At 42.4% G+C, this 22107-nt stretch overlaps 1 protein-coding gene across 2 annotated transcripts; it reads left to right on the forward strand.

The window, feature by feature from the left end:
* Positions 1 to 391: 391 nt before the first annotated feature.
* Positions 392 to 18896, forward strand: LOC139384676 (lactadherin-like). 2 transcript variants are annotated; one of them, XM_071129498.1, is made up of 10 exons: positions 392 to 557; positions 4244 to 4369; positions 4803 to 4934; positions 9228 to 9341; positions 9538 to 9719; positions 10277 to 10432; positions 10702 to 10846; positions 13115 to 13317; positions 14993 to 15148; positions 17092 to 18896. In XM_071129498.1, the coding sequence occupies exons 1-10, from the start codon at positions 479 to 481 to the stop codon at positions 17233 to 17235; spliced, it is 1437 nt and encodes a 478-aa protein (XP_070985599.1). In that variant the 5' UTR covers positions 392 to 478; the 3' UTR covers positions 17236 to 18896. The 2 variants fall into 2 exon arrangements, with proteins under 2 accessions (XP_070985599.1, XP_070985600.1); XM_071129499.1 differs by having other exon boundaries at positions 13133 to 13317.
* The last annotated feature ends 3211 nt before the right edge of the window (positions 18897 to 22107 follow it).

Below are 22107 nucleotides of genomic sequence, written 5' to 3' on the forward strand. Positions count from 1 at the left end.
CCATAGCCACAATATGTTCTATTTAATTGGGAAAAACGTTCACTAGGAAGCGATAAAACTCCAAATGTGGACATCAAACCCCCCAGGTCCAGATCTGCAGAGGGAAGGGTAAAGGTACCCACTATAAAGGGTAAATTAGTTACATATAGCGAAAAATGTTAACCTACCATTGTTCATATACTATAGCCAGACTTCAACAACATAGTAAGTTCTCTGAGTACATATGTCTATTCCAAAGTGTTTGTAAAAAATATATATAAAGTGAAACACAAATGTTAACACAAATTTTACAGTACAAGGTTTAGGGATCTACCCCAGCCTCCGACGCGCCCACCCGCGCATTAATCCATGGAACCCGCTAATTTAGAACCCGCCTACCTTCCCTGTCAATCTCAGCCGGGAAACTAGCGGTATCACTGTATTATATTATCCATCTGGTCTACTCTCGGAAAGAGTGGGGAATTCTCGAGAAATCAACATGAAACGTCACGGGTTTTTGTGCCCTTTGACATTTATTTGCGCTTGTGTCCTTATCGCTGCCGTCTGCTCAGTGAAAGGTGAGTCCCGTTTATTTAGTTGGTTAACTCATCCAACCCTATCGCAAGAATCTACTGTTAAAATCTAATCCTTCAAAGGGACAATCCGGAATTCAAACAATAACAAAGCGACTGACCCGCTACTTGTTTTGGTAAACAGCTGAAAGATGTGGCTTGAGAAATATAACCACTCTCAAATTCACAGATAGACTAACCATCCATGAGGACTGACCATCCATGAGATCAGAATGATAGTTTTAACCATGTTTTGACGCTATAGACCTACAGTGTATATTTACATTGACTTTGTTTACAAACATTGGAGTAAAACAAGCTTATATTTTGGGTTCTGATGAAGTTCATGAAGCATTTATAAATTATATTCTTCAATAATCAATGGCTATATGTCATTAATTTAACAGATCAAAAAATGGATGTATTAACTCCAGATTGTCCCTTTAACGTGCAAGGACTTTATATGTTACATTCAGAGGTAGTCTGGCTCTGGCAGCCAAAACAGCCAAAGACTCCAGCTAAGGTTCTAGAAACATAAAGCCCTCTACTCTCGTATTAGATACAAATTATTTTACAAACATAAAGTATACACTTACTGTACAGTACACTGTTTCAACCAACAGTATTCTTGAGTTACAACAAGTTTCTGTCACCCTTCTTCCATTACATACCTACTGGTTACTCACAGGTGTTTATATTTGTATCATTTACCTGTATTGATTTTATTCAGATGACTATTTTTCACTGTAAAAGAACTAAGCAAAGTAACTCTCTGTAGGCCAACACTTCATTAATGGCAGATATAACTGCTGATTTTGCCTGTCACTCTCATGTCCAACTCTCTTGTGTTGACTGCTCTGGCCCATACCTCTTGCATCAGACATTTACAACACAATGTCCCAACTTTTCACCTGTAGGTCTTAGTGAAAAGGTTAAATGTCACAGGAGCTGGACATCCAAATGTGGGCTGGATGATCAAATCAAATGTATTTATAAAGCTCTTCTTACATCAGCTGATATCTCAAAGTGCTGTACAGAAACCCAGCCTAAAACCCCAAACAGCAAGCAATGCAGGTGTAGAAGCACGGTGGCTAGGAAAAACTCCATAGAAAGGCCAAAACCTAGGAAGAAACCTAGAGAGGAACCAGGCTATGAGGGGTGGCCAGTCCTTTTCTGGCTGTGCCGGGTGGAGATTATTACAGAACATGGCCAAGATGTTCAAATGTTCATAAATTACCAGCATGGTCAAACAATAATAATCACAGTAGTTGTTGAGGGTGCAACAGGTCAGCACCTCAGGAGTAAATGTCAGTTGGCTTTTCATAGCTGATCATTGAGAGTATCTCTACCGCTTCTGCTGTCTCTAGAGAGTTGAAAACACCAGGTCTGGGACAGGTATTACGTCCGGTGAACAGGTCAGGGTTCCATAGCCGCAGGCAGAACAGTTAACTGGAGCAGGAGCACGGCCAGGTGGACTGGGGACAGCAAGGAGTCATCACGCCAGGTAGTCCTGACCCATGGTCCTAGGGCTCAGGTCCTCTGAGAGAGAGAAAGAAAGAAAGAATTAGAGAAAGCATACTTAAATTCACACTGGACACCGGGTAAGACAGGATAAATACTCCAGATATAACAGACTGACCCTAGCCCCCCGACACAAACTACTGCAGCATAAATACTGGAGGCTGAGACAGGAGGGGTCAGGAGACACTGTGGCCCCATCCGATGATACCCCCGGACAGGGCCAAACAGGCAGGATATAACCCCACCCACTGCCAAAGCACAGCCCCCACACCACTAGAGGGATGTCTTCAATCACCAACTTACCATCCTGAGACAAGGCCGAGTATAGCCCACAAAGATCTCTGCCACGGCACAACCCAAGGGGGGGCGCCAACCCAGACAGGAACACCACGTCAGTGACTCAACCCACTCAAGTGACGCACCCCTCCTAGGGACGGCATGGAAGAGTACCAGTAAGCCAGTGACTGGCCTACTGTAATAGGGTTAGAGGCAGATAATCCCAGTGGAGAGAGAGGAACCGGCTAGGCAGAGACAGCAAGGAATAAACGTAATGCGAGGAAAAAAAGTTATTGGCACACTGTTTCCTGACTAAAAAGAGTCATTTTCTTGTCATTACTTTTTTTGTGTAGTTAGGTCTGTAAAATGAAGGGATGTCAGTTTCTATGATCCATGATTAGTTTATCATTTAACTCATGAATAAAATTTGCATTGCTCAGCTAAGACTTACATTTGAAGTGTGCTTTCAGTCAAGTGATTTTCTTTCTCACCTACTCAAACACACTTCAAGCTCTGCTTTCATTTAATTGTGTAAATCATATTTTAAATATTTATCACGTATCACCACTGAAAATATATCACTAGAGCTTAGATAGTGAAGATTGCTACTCTTTGCCTCAGACAATTCCTCGATCCAATCCAGAGGGATGTACCTTTCTCAAATGGTCTAGGTGAGTGCAGTTGTTCAGACCATGGTTCTAGTGATGACAACCCCCATAAACCTAAAAGATCATCAAAGTTGGTGCTTCAAAAGTGTGATGGGTATTATTTCAGTCCTGTCTGCTATTTTTAGAGTCAATGTATATACAGTGGGGCAAAAAATTATTTAGTCAGCCACCAATTGTGCAAGTTCTCCCACTTAAAAATATGATTTTCATCATAGGTACACTTCAACTATGACAGACAAAATGAGAAAAAAAAATCCAGAAAATCACATTGTAGGATTTTTAATGGATTTATTTGCAAATTATGGTGGAAAATAAGTATTTGGTCACCAACAAACAAGCAAGATTTCTTGCTCTCACAGACCTGTAACTTCTTCTTTAAGAGGCTCCTCTGTCCTCCACTCGTTACCTGTATTAATGGCACCTGTTTGAACTTGTTATCAGTATAAAAGACATCTGTCCACAACCTCAAACAGTCACACTCCAACTCTGGAACCTACCCATTGTAAAGCAACTATGATTCTGTTTTATGAACTGGAATAGTATGCTGGTATGTCATGGAGGACTGTAAGGTCACTCTTGGCTTAGTGGAACCATAAAACCACCTGTCTCCTTCTGGATGTTTCTGTCCTCTCCTTCCTGTGCTCTGTGAGTCAGCACTTAGGCCCTCTATGACCTCCCAGCTAACATGGGCCCTTGGCATCACCACATCTCCTTTGTGTTCATGGAGGGAAATGACTCTCGTTAGAGTGCCAGTGCCTGTATTCACAGAGTGTCTCAGAGTAGGAGTGCTGACCTAATATCAGGTCTTCCCTGCCTGTGTCATCTTATTCATTATGATCTGAAAGCATATACTGACCCTAGAGCAGCACTCCTACTGTGAGATGCTTTGTGAATACAGGGCCAGGAGTCCAGGGACGTCCCTTATCAACCCTCCAACTTTTCATGCTGTGATGTGCTTGATCACATGTAATGGAGAGGCCATTGAGGTGAGGTATAACTGCCTTTTGACACAGAGATTGTCAAACTGTCTAAAACATGGCAGGTGCATGGAGGCTCCATATCGTGCCTTTATGTGGCCACCCTGTGACACTCCTCTCTCTCACCTCATTTTATTCTCTTCCCCCCCCCTCTCCACGTCTCTTTACCACTGTCTCTTCCCCCCCTCTCTCCCTCTCTTTACCACTGTCTCTTCCCCCCTCTCCATGTCTCTCGCTCTCCCTCTTCCAGGAGATTACTGTGAAGTGAATCTCTGCCATAACGGAGGGACGTGTGTGACCGGGGTGGGGGAGGACCCATTCATCTGTATCTGTGCTGATGCTTTTACTGGAGACACCTGCCACCTCAATGAGACTGGTAAGGAGGAGTAGCGCTAGCCAAATATGGTCAAGGCAGGTCAATGAGACAGGTAAGGAGGAGTAGAGCTAGCCAAATATGGTCAAGGCAGGTCAATGAGACTGGTAAGGAGGAGTAGAGCTTGCCAAATATGGTCAAGACAGGTCAATGAGACTGGTAAGGAGGAGTAGAGCTAGCCAAATATGGTCAAGGCAGGTGGACGTATTTAAAAAGCTTTGAGTTTCAAATGGGACAATTCAATATACTCTGTATACTGAGATTTTGGTCTTGTCACTTCATTTTTAGAAGCAAAGCTAATTTCTTGGACTGGCACCCAGGCGCTGGCTTCCATTTCTGTTCGTTAAACCTGACTGTTTTTCATTAAATTAAAGCATATTCTTGATTTTTTTCCTTGAGTGTGTCCGGTCTTTATAATTGGTCAATCCTACCTTAGGTCCCTGCATTCCCAACCCCTGCAGGAATGATGGGTCGTGTGAGGTCATCACTCCGACCAGACGAGGAGACGTGTTCAGCGAGTACGTGTGTAAATGCCAGCCTGGCTTCGAGGGCGTGCACTGCCAGATCAGTAAGTTCCTTACTTGTGACTGTACCTGTCCTAATTCGCCCTGCCGACCCGGGCTTTTCTTCCTTCAAGTAATCCCAGATCTGAATTGGTTGGTTGGATTGGTGAAAGTAATAGGGAAGTAGCCAAACATGGCCAACATGTCTGTGCTACTCAGCGTTTCCCCTAGATTGTTGTCTTAAGGTACATTTTTAAATCAGAAACAATTAACGCCAAATTGTTTTAGGTGAGGAGAACCAGAGCTTCTTGGCTTGGGTAGGGTCCACTACCCCAATCCTAACTTCACAGATGCTTCACAGAGTTCAACTAACAGACACATCTCAACAACTGTTCAATGGAGACTGCGGGAATCAGGTCTTCATGGTCATATTGCTGCAAAGAAACCACTGCTAAAGGACACCAATAAGAATAAAATACTTGCTTGGGCCAAGAAACACGAGCAATGGACATTAGATCTGTGTAAATCTGTCCTTTGGTCTGATGAGTCCAAATTTCAGATTTTTGGTTCCAACCACCGTGTCTTTGTGAGACGCAGAGTAGGTGAACTGATGATATCCGCGTGCGTGGTTCCCACCGTGAAGCATGGAGGTGTAACGGTGTGGTGGTGCTTTGCTGGTGACACTGTCTGTGATTTATTTAGAATTCAAGGCACACTTAACCAGCATGGCTTCCACAGTGATACCCCATCCCATCTGGGTTGCGCTTGGTGGGACTATCATTTGTTTTTCAACAGGACAATGACCCAAAACACACCTCCAGGCTGTGTAATGGCTATTTGACCAAGAAGGAGAGGGATGGAGTAACCGGTTCTCCACAATCACCCGACCTCAACCCAATTGAGATGGTTTGGGATGAGTTGGACCGCAGAGTGAAGGAAAAGCAGCCAACAACTGCTCAGCGTACTGTGTTGAAACTCCTTCAAGACTGTTGAAAAATCATTCCAGGTGAAGCTGGTTGAGAGAATGCCAAGAGTATGCAAAGCTGTCATCAAGGCAAAGGGTGGCTACTTCGAAGAATCTAAAATATAGAATATATTTTGATTTGTTTAACATTTTTTGTTTGTTTATGACATGATTCCATATGTGTTATTTCATAGTTTTGATGTCTTCAATATTATTCTACAATGTAGAAAGTAGTAAAAATAAAGAAAAACCCTTGAATGAGTAGGTGTGTCCAAACTTTTGCATGGTACTGTATGTAATAATGATAAACTGGGCCTGACAAAAAAAATGTAATAAAGTCAAATGGAACTTGCAAAGGCAAAAAATTGGACTCACGTTGAGCATAAATCATTGGATTAATGGGGTATACAATGTCAGCTCAACAATTTCCCAATTTTAAATTCAGCCATCTTGGATATTTATGTTCAATTGACTTTTTCTAAGTTGCATGTTTTGTGTGTACAAGCTTCTACCAGGTTTTCTCTAATACCCCCCCTAGACAGCCAGGAACTCTCCCTCTGGGGCACCTTTACAGCAATTAGCCATTGTCCACTCTAATCTCAGAAGGCTTTAGCAGAGCGAGGAGAGCTCTGCCAGTCCTGCTCTCTACACAGTAGGCCTAGCTATTGAGAGCCTCAGTGCTAGTTGGGTCAGTAGTTGCCATCTCATTAAAACAAACTCATATTCATGCATGGACTGGTACAAGACTTTTCACATTCCAGATTAGGATCTAGGAGGCTAATGCCACTATAAACTTTGTCCTTTCCATTAATTTCCTTGGTTTGTCCAAGTTTTCCATTGAAAGTCCATAATCTGATTGAAAAACCAGGCGCGCTGATGCGACTACAAAACTGTAGATGATTCATAACATATTTATAACCTCTAACTGCTAGTCTGACCACCAGTGTTATTGCTGTTTGGTTGTCACCACCCACATTTGTTCTTGTTCTACCAGACGTCATAGATTGTATAGGCCTGTAGTTAGGGTGGATCCCAGTACTGTCTTGTTAGTCCAACATGGCTGAAATTCTCCTGCTTGGGTAGTGGTTGGATATACTACTGTTTGTTATGGACCCCATTATTCTAGAATCTTCTGCCCTTCCTTCTAAGAATGGATCAAACCACTCTTGACCTTCTGTCAGTGTCCCTGTCTGTCATTGGCACAGACATGGACACATACACACATGCAGGCACACACACACACACACACACAGTCTAAAGATACACCTACGGCATTTAATCTACCTAATCAAGGTCAGAGATGTTATTTACCGAGTAGATTCTCAGAATGACTGGAGGGTGCGGTGCGTGTGTGTGTTTTCTGTGTATGTGCATGCCCGTGGGTGTGTGCTTGTATTTCTCAGTGTGGGTGTGTGTGTTGTCACGCCGTTGAGCGAAATGGGTTTTAGAGTTGGGACCAATCCTCTTAGAGTTAACGGGAACAGTAGCTAAACAGAAGATGTAGTGTTAAAGTGCAATGACTTTGTTGAATAATTTTGTTGTTGTTCAATAAGAAGCAAACAGGGGATCTACCAGTGTTTTCTGTTGCACGCCATTTTGCTATGGTTTGCTATGGTGTGGACTAATGAATACAGCCCAGTTTTAGTCCATGCTACTTATAATACAACTGAGCCCCCTGGTGGGGACGAGAAAGAGCTGCAGCAGTGGACAGACTACCATAGACTACTCCCAGGTCACCTAACCCTGCAGGCACAATATAGAACACACCCAAAACCACAACCCTGTCCTTCACCTGTGGTAATTTATGATGCCTGGCCCCAAAGTTGCCCCCAGCTGTGCCCCTGTCATCACCCCTGTGTCTTAGAGAACACACCTGCAGAGAGGCATTATGGAGGCCCACTGGTGGTATTGTGGTGCTTCAAGGTTCACCCACCTGGCTGATTAGCCTGCATGCCAGGTAGTCTTACCACTGTGCTATATCTGACTTACCTTTGGGGTACAAGTGTACTGCATTTAGCCATCAGGGACTGTGTTCTCTCCTGCTCAGGTCCAGGGAGGGTTTTAGATGTCAGACCCAGCGGGCAGAACTGGTTCATTCTGATGTATTTTCAATCGTTATGGTCCGGTTGTATAGAGCAAATCTAGTTATATGACCAGATAAGGGCAACAATGTTTAGCCTTTCTTGATGTCTTCCTGAAAAGAATCCATCCAGAAAAGTATTATGTGTCATTATGAAGTCCCATGTCAGATTCCTATGTTAGGACAAGGTTTATTATGTGACATTATGAAGTCCCATGTCAGATTCCTATGTTAGGACAAGGTTTAGTATGTGACATTATGAAGTCCCATGTCAGATTCCTATGTTAGGACAAGGTTTATTATGTGACATTATGAAGTCCCATGTCAGATTCCTATGTTAGGACAAGGTTTATTATGTGACATTATGAAGTCCCATGTCAGATTCCTATGTTAGGACAAGGTTTATTATGTGACATTATGAAGTCCCATGTCAGATTCCTATGTTAGGACAAGGTTTAGTATGTGACATTATGAAGTCCCATGTCAGATTCCTATGTTAGGACAAGGTTTATTATGTGACATTATGAAGTCCCATGTCAGATTCCTATGTTAGGACAAGGTTTAGTATGTGACATTATGAAGTCCCATGTCAGATTCCTATGTTAGGACAAGGTTTAGTATGTGACATTATGAAGTCCCATGTCAGATTCCTATGTTAGGACAAGGTTTAGTATGTGACATTATGAAGTCCCATGTCAGATTCCTATGTTAGGACAAGGTTTATTATGTGTCATTATGAAGTCCCATGTCAGATTCCTATGTTAGGACAAGGTTTATTATGTGACATTATGAAGTCCCATGTCAGATTCCTATGTTAGGACAAGGTTTATTATGTGTCATTATGAAGTCCCATGTCAGATTCCTATGTTAGGACAGGGTTTAGTATGTGACATTATGAAGTCCCATGTCAGATTCCTATGTTAGGACAAGGTTTATTATGTGACATTATGAAGTCCCATGTCAGATTCCTATGTTAGGACAAGGTTTATTATGTGTCATTATGAAGTCCCATGTCAGATTCCTATGTTAGGACAAGGTTTATTATGTGACATTATGAAGTCCCATGTCAGATTCCTATGTTAGGACAAGGTTTATTATGTGACATTATGAAGTCCCATGTCAGATTCCTATGTTAGGACAAGGTTTAGTATGTGACATTATGAAGTCCCATGTCAGATTCCTATGTTAGGACAAGGTTTATTATGTGACATTATGAAGTCCCATGTCAGATTCCTATGTTAGGACAGGGTTTATTATGATTACATACCCAACTTCTATGTAACTGTGTCTATCTCTTGTGCTTGTCCTGTCTAGATGTGAATGACTGTGAGAAGCAGCCATGTAAGAACGGTGGGATGTGTCGAGATCTGGATGGTGACTACACCTGCCTGTGCCCTTCACCCTACGTCGGAAAGCAATGCCAGCTCCGTAAGTATAGGGCAGGGGAACCGCTGCATAGGAGAGACTGAAACATGTCTACTACTCTGTGTGTTACACATTATGAACTGTCTCTCTTTGTACTTTAAGTCACAACCAGTATGTCCATATTAGAGATTATAACCTGTTTATGTCTCCTATATAAGACAATATAACATATGTATGTCTCTGTATGTGTTTGTTCCAGGTTGTATATCTCTGATGGGGATGGAGGGAGGAGAAATCGTTGAGTCTCAGATCTCGTCCTCCTCTGTACACTATGGCATTATGGGTCTTCAGCGCTGGGGTCCAGAACTGGCCCGGCTCAACAACCAGGGCATGGTCAACGCCTGGACCGCCGCCAACCATGACAGGAACCCCTGGATGGAGGTTAGAGAACCAAGTCAGTTTAGTAAATAACCACTTGTTGTGGTAATGGTGTTCTCAAATGGGAGGTCATAACCCACTGGTGGACCGTGGCCAGCTCCTCATGGGTCCAGACTAAACTTTGGCTTGAAACATGCTTTTCTACTTGATGAAGTCACTCGATCTGGCCTCTCTATGGACATTGTCATGGAAAAGAAATGAAACACTTTTTCAATTTGTCTGAATGATGCTACACAGCTCTAATAAAGTCTAAGCATGTAGTACACATATAAACAGCCATACACTGTACTCTCAGAAAAAAAGGTGCCATCTAGAACATAAAAGTGTTCTTTGGCTGTCCCCATAGGAGAACCCTTTGAAGAACCCTTTTTGGTTCCAGAAATAACCCTTCTGGGTTCTATGTAGAATCCTTTCTAGCTGGAACAGAAACATTGTTCCTATGGGGACAACTAGAAACCTTTTGGAACCCTTTTTTCTAACAGTGTATCATCTAAATCCCAGTGGGGAGGATGATTAGTGGTTTGACCCCTGTCTGACCTCTCTCTGACCTCTGACTCTAGATCAACATGCAAAAGAAGATGCGCCTAACTGGCATCATCACCCAGGGTGCCAGTCGAATGGGCATAGCTGAGTACATTAAGGTCTTTAAAGTGTCTTCCAGCTTTGATGGTAAGACCTACACCCCCTACAGACCAGCGGGACAGAGGAAGGACAAGGTGACTTTACAATATGAGTTTACCATAGTAATATTCATTTCTAGTTAGTGACTCAGTGTAAGTTCATTTAAACAGTTGTCCCATTTCCTACAGTCTTATAAAGGGTCAGATATGTTTCATCCTCTTAATGGTTAAGGTCAGAATTGTGGGAGGTTTAAGCTGTTCCTAGATCTGTTCCTACTGGCATGTTTTACTTGGACATGTACAGTTGCTCTCACATGAATGCCTGTAACAACTTGGTGACATCACTTCTGTGCCCTGTGCCACAGGTGTTTGTGGGGAACATTGATAATGACAGCACCAAGACCAACCTGTTTGACCCTCCCATCGTGGCCCAGTTCATCCGCATCATTCCTGTGGTGTGTCGCAAGGCCTGCACCCTGCGTATGGAGCTGGTGGGCTGTGAGCTCAATGGTAAACAGACACCTCTACATGGGAAAATAGAGTGGAAAGACGACTAGACTGCATCTCAATAGTTTTAATTGGCTTCCTTTCCTCCTCGTCTCCGTCTGCATCGATCTGGAAACTCAGGACAGGTGATAGAAATATGGTCTGGCCATTTGGTGTCTTGTTTTTTTACATCAGATGGTAATCGGGAAATAAAGAGAGGAAGCCACTCCAGACTATTGACATGCAGCTGTAAATAAAACCCCATTCAAAACCCCAGGGACATTCAGAGTCCTCTGCCTGAACCACAAATAGACCTTGAGAAAAGTTACAAGCCCACCAAGTAAAAGGCATTAAGTTGCGGTACATGCAGTCTCCTTGTGTTGACACTGTGGTACTTCTGTCCAGCTTGCTGACAGTAAGAGGGGTTGTTTAGATGTCCTAACATGAGTCTAGATTTAGTTATGTTTAGACCACATACTGTAGGGAATGGTTTGGACAGCATTCAGAGGGAGACCCATGCAGTGCAACAATGGGGACGGAGTTCCTGACAAAAGCACCACCCATACACTCACACACACACACTCACACACCATGTCCATATGTGTTTCCAGCCCCACCCTATTACTCAGTGTGTATAGAGCTACAGTTCAAATTGACTTGCTGCTAGTAAGGCTATTGGGCTTCACTCACTTTTCCTATTCCCCATTATTTTCCTATTCCCCATTATTTTCCTATTCCCCATTATTTTCCTATTCACCATTATTTTCCTATTCCCCATTATTTTCCTATTCCCCATTATTTTCCTATTCACCATTATTTTCCTATTCCCTGCCTCCTTTCCTATTCATTTCAATGCCTCCTTTATACAAATGTTATTTGTTTATTATAAATATCTGTCTGGTACTTTTCATTCCCTGCTTTCATTACTTGGTCTTATTATTGACTTTCTGTAGTGTGCCTTTACACAGGAAATAATATGGCATACCTGTCTGTCCTACACTGTTTGTCATGCTATCTGTCCTACACTGTTTATGTCATGCTATCTGTCCTACACTGTTTATGTCATGCTATCTGTCCTACACTGTTTATGTCATGCTATCTGTCCTACACTGTTTATGTCACGCTATCTGTCCTACACTGTTTATGTCACGCTATCTGTCCTACACTGTTTATGTCATGCTATCTGTCCTACACTGTTTATGTCATGCTATCTGTCCTACACTGTTTATGTCATGCTATCTGTCCTACACTGTTTATGTCATGCTATCTGTCCTACACTGTTTATGTCATGCTATCTGTCCTACACTGTTTATGTCATGCTATCTGTCCTACACTGTTTGTCATGCTATCTGTCCTACACTGTTTATGTCATGCTATCTGTCCTACACTGTTTATATCATGCTATCTGTTCTTCAATGTTTATGTCATGTTGTCTGTCCTTCGCTGTTTATGTCATGTTGTCTGTCCTACACTGTTTATGTCATGCTGTCTGTCCTACACTGTTTATGTCATGTTGTCTGTCCTTCGCTGTTTATGTCATGCTGTCTGTCCTACACTGTTTATGTCATGCTATCTGTCCTACACTGTTTATGTCATGCTGTCTGTCCTACACTGTTTATGTCACGCTATCTGTCCTACACTGTTTATGTCATGATATCGGTCCTACACTGTTTATGTCATGATATCGGTCCTACACTGTTTATGTCATGATATCGGTCCTACACTGTTTATGTCGTTGTCTGTCCTACACTGTTTATGTCGTTGTCTGTCCTACACTGTTTATGTCATGCTGTCTGTCCTACACTGTTTATGTCGTTGTCTGTCCTACACTGTTTATGTCATGCTGTCTGTCCTACACTGTTTATGTCATGCTGTCTGTCCTACACTGTTTATGTCATGCTATCTGTTCTACACTGTTTATGTCATGATATCGGTCCTACACTGTTTATGTCATGTTGTCTGTCCTACACTGTTTATGTCATGATATCGGTCCTACACTGTTTATGTCATGCTGTCTGTCCTACACTGTTTATGTCATGCTATCTGTCCGTCACTGTTTATGTCATGTTGTCAAATCAATCGATCAATCAGTAAGTGGCTAATCTACATGCCTTGAGCTGCAGTGTTGGTTGGTGGAGGGATAAATTAGGAGGATGGGCTCCTTGTAATGTACTCCACTGAGTGGGTGGTTCTTCACTTGGGTGTGATCATTGGTTTCTCTCTATTGGTTCTCTGTCTTTCACCTCCACTCCTTTCCTGTCTATCATTGTCTCTCTGCTGTTTCGTTTACAGTATATTCCAACACGACAGGTTGCTCTGAGCCAATGGGCATGAAGTCCCGCCTTGTCTCTGATGGACAGCTCTCGGCGTCCAGTGCCTTCCGCACCTGGGGCATTGATGCCTTCACCTGGCACCCACAGTTCGCCCGGCTAGACAAACAGGGCAAGACCAACGCCTGGTCCCCCGCCACTAACAACCGCTCAGAGTGGCTACAGGTGAGACTGACTCTCCTCTTTTAAAGGGGCAATATGGATTCCAAAAACAAACCACTTGTTTTGGTAAACAGCTGAGGGATGGGGCCTGGAGAAATTTAACCACACTCAAATTCATAGACAGAGCTATGGATGCAAAGACTGAACATCCATGAGCTCAAAAGCATATTTTTAACCATGTTTTGAAGTTAGTGTTTGTTTAAAATGATATTGTATTAAACAATGGAGTAAAACAGTATTTCGGATTCTGATGGAGTGAAGCATCTAAACATCTATTCTTTAAGAACCAATAGCTAGCTATATACACTACCATTCAAAAGTCTGGGGTCACTTAGAAATGGCCTTGTTTTTGAAGGCTATTCCATGCGAGAAATCGGCATGGAATAGATCTGGTACAACGCTGTGTTCTACTCCCTTCACAGAACAGCGCAGACTGGCTTTAACCAGAATAGAAAGAGAGTGGGAGGCCCCGGTGCACAACTGAGCAAGAGCACAAGTCTAGTTTGAGAAACAGACGCCTCACAAGTCCTCAACTGGCAGCTTCATTAAATAGTACTCATTAAATAGTACCCGCAATCTCTTCAGATTACCTCAACAAATTGACAACTACAATGCCAAAGGTCTGCAAAATGGAGGATTCTTTGACAAAAGCAAAGTTTGAAGACCACAATTATTATTTCAATGAAAAATCATTATTTATAACCTTGTCAACATCTTGACTATATTTCCTATTCATTTTGCAACTCATTTCATGTATGTTTTCATGGAAAACAAGGACATTTCTAAGTGACCCCAAACTTTTGAATGGTAGTGTAAGTACATGTATGTACCAATCCCACATTGCCATTTTAAACTGTCTACTTTAACAAAGGATTTCGGGGAGCACTTTATTTTACGGTTTAGAAATGACATGGTAATTACTTGGAAGTTGGTAATATGGTATTCATGCAGTAATAACCTATGAGTTACTTGTTTGTGTCTTTAGGATGGGAACTTTTAGCTACCAGGTAGTTCCCAGTTGTGTTGAATTAGTTGTAGTACTTACCAGAGTGTATAGATTGTTACCGCATCATTTCTTAGTGAATACCATCTAAATATCAATGGAAACATTCCTTAGAGGAAGGATCACTTTCTCTTCCTAATATGATTTGTAACACAAAAAGTCATGGATCATTTTTATCATCCTTGTGGGATTCTGACATCTGTTCTTGCTTCATACTATTTTATATGATGAAACAGCTATTCAATATTGGGCACAAATTGTGTGGGAAAACAGACATCAGGGATAGGAGTCTGACATATGTCGACGTAGTATCTTTGTTTATAAACTTCACCCCGCTCACACACTTCTTATTCTGAAAAGTGAAGACATTCCTGTGAGGGGAGTCTACCTTGTAGTAGTTGTAGGTTTTTATGACACTGATGAAGGTCAGATGGACGAAACGTTTGAAATGGAATAAACCTTTTCCTTTTTTCACCTGAAATCAATGAATGTGAACCATCCTTCTCTTTTCTACTGTGGTTTTTCTACTGTAGCCAAGACACGTTTTGTGATTTTATTTGACCTTGGGAAAAGAGCTACTTCTTAAATACCAAAATACAGGGTTCATTGAATTGAAGGTATTATCATTCATCTGGTCTATATGTTACTGTCTTGTCCTCCATGATCCTGTCCCAGGTTGACCTGGAAAAGACCAAGCATCTGACAGGCATCATCACCCAGGGGGCCAAGGACTTTGGGGTGGTGCAGTTTGTGTCCGCCTTCAAAGTGGCCTATAGCGACGACGGACAGACCTGGAACCTGGTGAAGGATGAGAACACCAACACAGAGAAGGTCTGTGAACCACTGCTCACAACGTATTCTCATTATGACAGTCTCACATATTGGGGCTCCCCAACAAAATAAGTATTTTTCAGCCTCATAGTTCTGATACGCTTAATTGGTTTCCTTTCCTTGTCTCCTCTCCTTCATCGCCACTGATCTTATCCGTTAGATGATATGTCTACCCAGCCATTTCAATGTTCAGAAAGGAAAGGAGAGGACGCCATTTAAAAGTAAAGAGACACAGACATACTATAATCATTTTTACCCTATTTGATTTTGATAGTAGGGATAAGGGGTTTTGCAAACCTCTGCACAGTTTGTTGACATGAGTTGGGACCTGACTGTGTTTCCCGTGTCAATTTACGGACCCCCTCTCCGGACCCCCACCCTGTGTGTGGAGTGTATCCCCTGGTCCTCTTTGTGAATGATCTCTGCTTCCTGTTTTGTCCCTGGCTGGAACAGTGCTAGTGACACTCACCCCTGTAGCCCCCCTCTCTGTGTGAAATAGGAGAGGCCAATCTTCACCCCCATGGGAGTGCTGCAAGCAAGGGCCTGTTTAAATTTGCATTGGGGGCCTACGCTGAATAATTCAATGACCTTCAGGGACGAATAAACAACCAATCTTTTCATTGAGTGTAGATCCTTGACATTATGTGACGTAGCCAGGGGCTTCCTCAGAGGGACTGGGAGGGGAGTTGTGTTTGGGTCGTAAGGCTGTCATCATGAATGAGGTCATAGTTCAGACCAATTTACAATCCTTGATGGGAGGCCTCAGACATTGACCTTTGACCTTTACATATTGGTTCATATTAGATCTCTCCTCCCATTCAGTAGAACCATTAAAACTGACTGTTTCAATGAATAGGGTGAGTATTCAAGTTTATCTGAACAATAACTGTTACACACATGAAGTAATGTCTTAACACAGCTGGGTAGGAGATTGAACAACTGAAGTGAACCTTGAGAAGGACTCCCGCACACTGTGTATAATGCAAAAAAAGACATTTCATGAGTCCCTTTCAACATGCATATTTAAATATAGACATATTTGTTCAGGTGTAGAATTATTCACACCATACAACAGATATGGTAGTTAACTGTTGACCATTGATGTGTGTGTGTTCCCTGACAGATATGGTAGTTGACCATTGATGTGTGTGTGTTCCCTGACAGATATGGTAGTTGACCATTGATGTGTGTGTGTTCCCTGACAGATACGGTAGTTGACCATTGATGTGTGTGTGTGTTCCCTGACAGATACGGTAGTTGACCATTGATGTGTGTGTGTTCCCTGACAGATATGGTAGTTGACCATTGATGTGTGTGTGTGTTCCCTGACAGATACGGTAGTTGACCATTGATGTGTGTGTGTTCCCTGACAGATATGGTAGTTGACCATTGATGTGTGTGTGTGTTCCCTGACAGATATGGTAGTTGACCATTGATGTGTGTGTGTTCCCTGACAGATATGGTAGTTGACCATTGATGTGTGTGTGTGTTCCCTGACAGATACGGTAGTTGACCATTGATGTGTGTGTGTTCCCTGACATATACGGTAGTTGACCATTGATGTGTGTGTGTTCCCTGACAGATACGGTAGTTGACCATTGATGTGTGTGTTCCCTGACATATATGGTAGTTGACCATTGATGTGTGTGTGTTCCCTGACAGATACGGTAGTTGACCATTGATGTGTGTGTGTTCCCTGACAGATATGGTAGTTGACCATTGACCATTGATGTGTGTGTGTGTGTGTGTTCCCTGACATATATGGTAGTTGACCATTGATGTGTGTGTGTTCCCTGACATATATGGTAGTTGACCATTGATGTGTGTGTGTTCCCTGACATATATGGTAGTTAACCATTGACCATTGATGTGTGTGTGTGTGTGTTTCCTGACAGATTTGGTAGTTAACAATTGACCATTGGTGTATGTGTGTTCCCTGACAGATTTTCCAAGGCAACATTGACAACAACATGCATAAGAAGAACCTGTTTGAGCCTCCGTTCTACGCCCGCTACCTGCGCGTTGTGCCCTGGGAGTGGCAAGAGCGCATCACCCTGCGCATGGAGCTGCTGGGCTGTGACTACTAGAACTACATTGCCCATAATCCACCAGTGCTCCACTCAGCCCTCCACCCAGTCTCCATACTGTACCTGTCCACACTGGAATCAGTCACACCTTCCTCTGTACCAGGACATAGAAATCTAATGTATAGAATGTACATTGGGAAAATGTGTCAGGTTCTAACGTTCCAGAACTTTGCATCAATAGAATATGCTCCAGATTAAGTCTGCTCTACAGCTTGTATTTCTACAAATATTTTTCAGATTTTTTATTCTCCAGCTAAAACTGATCAATTCCAATTGGTTTTTGATCCTTTCCACAGTGACTGTGGCACAGTGTCAATTCTAAATATATGGGCTCTCACATTGTATTTGAAGAATTAGGGTATGTCTGAAATGACAGCCTATTCCCAATGTAGTGCATAATTTTTGACCTATTGGCAGTACATGTGCTGTGGTCGGACAAACCCTTCCCCCAGCTCTGCCAGTTCCAACACGTTCCAAACACTCACAGTTCTGTGTGATGTCACTTTGCCAGCCGACCTAGCAGCTGCTTGTCCCACCATGCTCTTTGACATTATGTATCCAGGGTGAGAGCCTTCTATTTACAGCAGTGGTATTCAGAGTCAGGGTCGCCAAATAAAAATAACATCCTGTCCCAGTCGACGTGGACTTAAAGACATAAAAAATGAAGAGTAGCCAACAGATTATTGTATGGGACAATATACGTTTTTGAGAAAGATTGGTTCTCTTAATTTTTATAAGAGAGATGACAAGACAATGAATTGAAAGTTATTTGTTGATGTAGGTTGTGTTTTTAGATTTGGGTTGGGGTCACCAGAAATTCTGCTGAAAAAAAAATAGGTTCCCTGCTGAAAAAGTTTGAATACCACTGATTTAACACAGGAGGTTGGTGGCACCTTAATTGGGGAGGACGGGCTCGTAGTAATGGCTGTCGCAGAATTAATGGAATTGTATCAAACACATGGTTTCTATGTGTTTGATGCCATTCCATTCGCTCCATTCCAGCCATTATTATGAGCTGTCTTCCCCTCAGCAGCCTCCACTGTGATTTACAGTAAACAAAAGGCTCTGTCGAGGACCACAAAAAAGCAGCTTGCAGTCCTGATGTGGCCCCCAGACCTGGAGTTAAAGACCCCTGGTCTACCATAATATAGATGTGATTGTATCGAAGGGAGAGTAGACACGTCAGCTGGTCGATATGAGCACTTAGTAGTATATTGAAATAGGGCCTGTGTGCAATATACTTTTTGGGAAATAGCTGGACATAATAAATTAACACATTTGTTAACTGACAATGGAATTATTGTACTGTACATTACCTATACTGTATATTAAGGAAGGACATTGTTTTTTAAAGTGAAACTAAAAGCTGCAAAGGATTGTTCAGTATGATGGTGTACCTTTCACACTTGATCCATGACTTAAGTTTTTTTTCCAATTTAGCAGATTTGCTTATGTTCTAATAATAATCTTGCATTCCAAGTCGGCCTAAAACTGCTTTTTCCCCATTTAGCAGAAATGAAATCGTACAGACAAGAGACAAGTAGAAATGATTGAGTGAGTAGAAATGATTAGACTCTGTTGTGGTTTGAATTTTTTCTTTTTAAGAAATCCAATATGTTGGTCTTCAACAGACATCACTAATTAAAACACGTTGAAAAACATTGTGTTAAACATTTTGATTGAAAAGAATGTCCATTACATAAGACATTGCATGGGTAAACATTGATATCAGTCTTACAGTAATAGCATCAACTTAGTTAGAAGCACAAAAAGTGTCCCTTTGTAATTTCGCCCTTCTGCCTAACTCTCAGTGACAGGCATATTCTCTCTCTCTTTATCTCTCGCTCTTGCTCTCTCTCTCATTTCTCTTTGTCCCCTCTACTACTTCCCCTTCTCCTTTTCCCTCCCTCTCTCTCCCTCCCACTGTTTCTTCCTCTTCAATTTGTGACCATGCCACTGCCAGGACGTTACAGAGCAGAACTTTGTGTTCCCCCTAGTTCTGCAGTGGCGCCCCATTCTCCTGCCTGACCTGTCTGATCATACTGTCAGGACGGGCGTGTCGTGGATAGCAGGACAGAAAAAAGTTGGTTCCAGCAGAAGTGGGACCTGATTATTAAGTGACATCATGGGGGCTTGTTAATGGGGCTGTGTATGTTAGTGCATATAATCTGAATTGCTTTTATAAAATAAACAGACACTCTTAAACTTCATAGTTGCAATAAACGTGTTTACAGCCAGCGTCAGTATAAACTACAGTAATTTAGTTGACTCTTTGGGCGTGATGACTGTCTAGAAATAATGCTCTGTTCCCGACTTCCCGACTGCACAATGGCAGAATAATTCATAAAACACTGTCATTAAGGCTAGACTAAATCATCTCAACCTTTTTGAAGGAAAATTCGATGTCTAGTCCATTTTGGTGTCCCATACATGTTGGGACTAGGAAGTAGTCTGGCCAGTCCAGTGTGAACCACAGAAGACAACCCATGGGTTAGTCCTAAATGGCACCCTAATGCCTTTTGACCCAAGCCCTATGGGTCCCTGCTCAAAAGTAGTGCACTAAATAGGGAATAGGGTGCTTTTTGGGATACAAGCCATTGATGACCGCTCTGTTGTAACACTGTCCGAGACCCCTGAGGGATTTCCATTGTGGGTCAGACCATAGTCCTGTCTGTGTCTTTCCCATCCAAACATTCCCTGGCTGTGTCCCAAATGGCACCCATCTAAATATGGTACCTTTTGACCAGGGCACATAGGGCTCTGGTTAAAAGTAGTGCACTATATAGGGAATAGGGTGCCATTTGGGACGGGGCACCTATGACCCAATAAAGGACTCTCCTGGCTGGGCAATAGACTGGTGTTTATAGTAGTAATCAGACCCTCTTAGCTCCTCATTTCTCTACTATTCACACTTGCCCCTGGCCAAGGCTTTCAACTACACTCTGACTATATATTAGCACTGTGTGTGTGTGTGTGGTTTTACTATCCTTGTCACAAAATCTTAGTCACAAAATGTCACATCTAAAAAAGATGTTTGGTGCAGTATTTCTCAAGTGTAAAAATGTGCATGAAAACGAGTCATCTATAATTGAATGACAACAAACACTTCATTGAAGAATCCCTACTGTTGACCAATGACCGACGAAGGGTTGTAGGCTCTGAACATTGTCTTTCCTTGAAAAGAACCGAAAAAACCCTTGCTGAAGAACAAAACAAACAAAAACATCACAACATGTAATAATATACAGTGCCTTCAGAAAGTATTAATCAATATAGTAATGTCTGTATCACCCTGAGTCAATATTTTGTAAAAGCACCTTTGGTCTGATTACAGCTTTGCACATCTTGGGTATGTCAGTATCAGCTTTGCACATCTTGGGTATGTCAGTATCAGCTTTGCACATCTTGGGTATGTCAGTATCAGCTTTGCACATCTGGATTTTCTCCCATTTCTCCCAGATTTTCTCAAGCTCTGTTAAATTAGATGTGGAGTGGCTATGAACAGCAATCTTCAAGTCTTTCCACAGATTTTCAATGTGGCTCAAGTCTGGGCTTTGCCTGGGCCACTCAAGGACTTTGACATTCTTCTTCTGAAGAAATTACAGCATTGCTTTGGCTGTATGCTTGGGGTCATTTTCCTATTGGAACGTAAATCTTCACCCCCGGTCTAAGGTCTTTTGCACTCTAAAGCAGGTTCTCATCAAGGATTTGCCTGAATTTTGCTCCCTTCATTGTTCCCTTTATCCTTACCAGTCTCCCAGTCCCTGCCGCTGAAACGCTTCCACCATCATGCTTCATGGTAGGGATGATGTTAGATGGGTGATGAGCTGTGCCTGGTTTTCTCCAGACATAACACTTTCCATTCAGGGCAAAAGGTTACATTTTTGTCTCATCAGACCACAGAATATTTTGCTTATGCTCTGAGTCTTACATGTGCCTTTTTGCAAACTCCAGGCGTGCTGTCATGTACCTTTTTCTCAGGAGTGGCTTTTGTCTGGCCACCCCCCCATAAAACCCAGATTTGCAAAGGGCTGTAGAGACTGTTGTCCTTCTGGCAGGTTCTCCCATCTCAGCTAAGGAACTCTGTAGTTCTGTCAGAGTGGTCATTTGGTTCTTGATCACCTCACTGACCAAAGTCCTTCTTGCCCGGTTGCTCAGTTTGGTTGGACGCCCAGCTCTAGGCAGAGTCTGGGTAGTTCCATACTTTTATTCCATTTCCCCATGATAGAGACCACTGTGCTCTTGGAAACTTTCAACATTCCAGAAATCGTTTTCTACCCTTCCCCAGATATATGCCTCATCACAATTCTATCTCGGAGATCGACAGACAGTTCCTTGGACTTCATGGTGTAGTTTCTGCTCTGACTGTCAACTGCGGGACCTTTGGAGCGTCAGAGCAAAGGGGTGTGAATACTTATGTAAATGAGATATTTCTGTATTTCATTTTCAATACATTTGCTAAAATTTATATAAACATGTTTTCACTGTCATAATGGGGTATTGTGTGTAGATGGGTGATAAAAATTCAGGCTGTAACACAACAAAATGTGGAATAAGTCATGAATACTTTCTGAAGGCACTATATGCACAAAGAGTTTCCAACTGTTTCAGATGGGGAGCAAGCGGATGCCTAAAGGGTTAGGGAAAATTGGATTTTGAATGGGAATCAACTGTTTGGTCCACACAAGGATATTAAAACAAATGTGTGTGTGTGTTTGGCAAGAGGAGAGACAGAGAGTGTGTGTGCGCCTGCGTGTGTATGCGTGTGCATGTCTGTGTATGTGCACGAACACGTGTATGTGGACACAGTGCAAGTGCACTGTAAAAGGTTGCACAGGTTGCACCCAGAAACAACCGTTGCCAGCTGGAGTG

Source organism: Oncorhynchus clarkii, chromosome 26, assembly GCF_045791955.1.
Source record: "Oncorhynchus clarkii lewisi isolate Uvic-CL-2024 chromosome 26, UVic_Ocla_1.0, whole genome shotgun sequence".
NCBI lineage: Eukaryota > Metazoa > Chordata > Actinopteri > Salmoniformes > Salmonidae > Oncorhynchus > Oncorhynchus clarkii.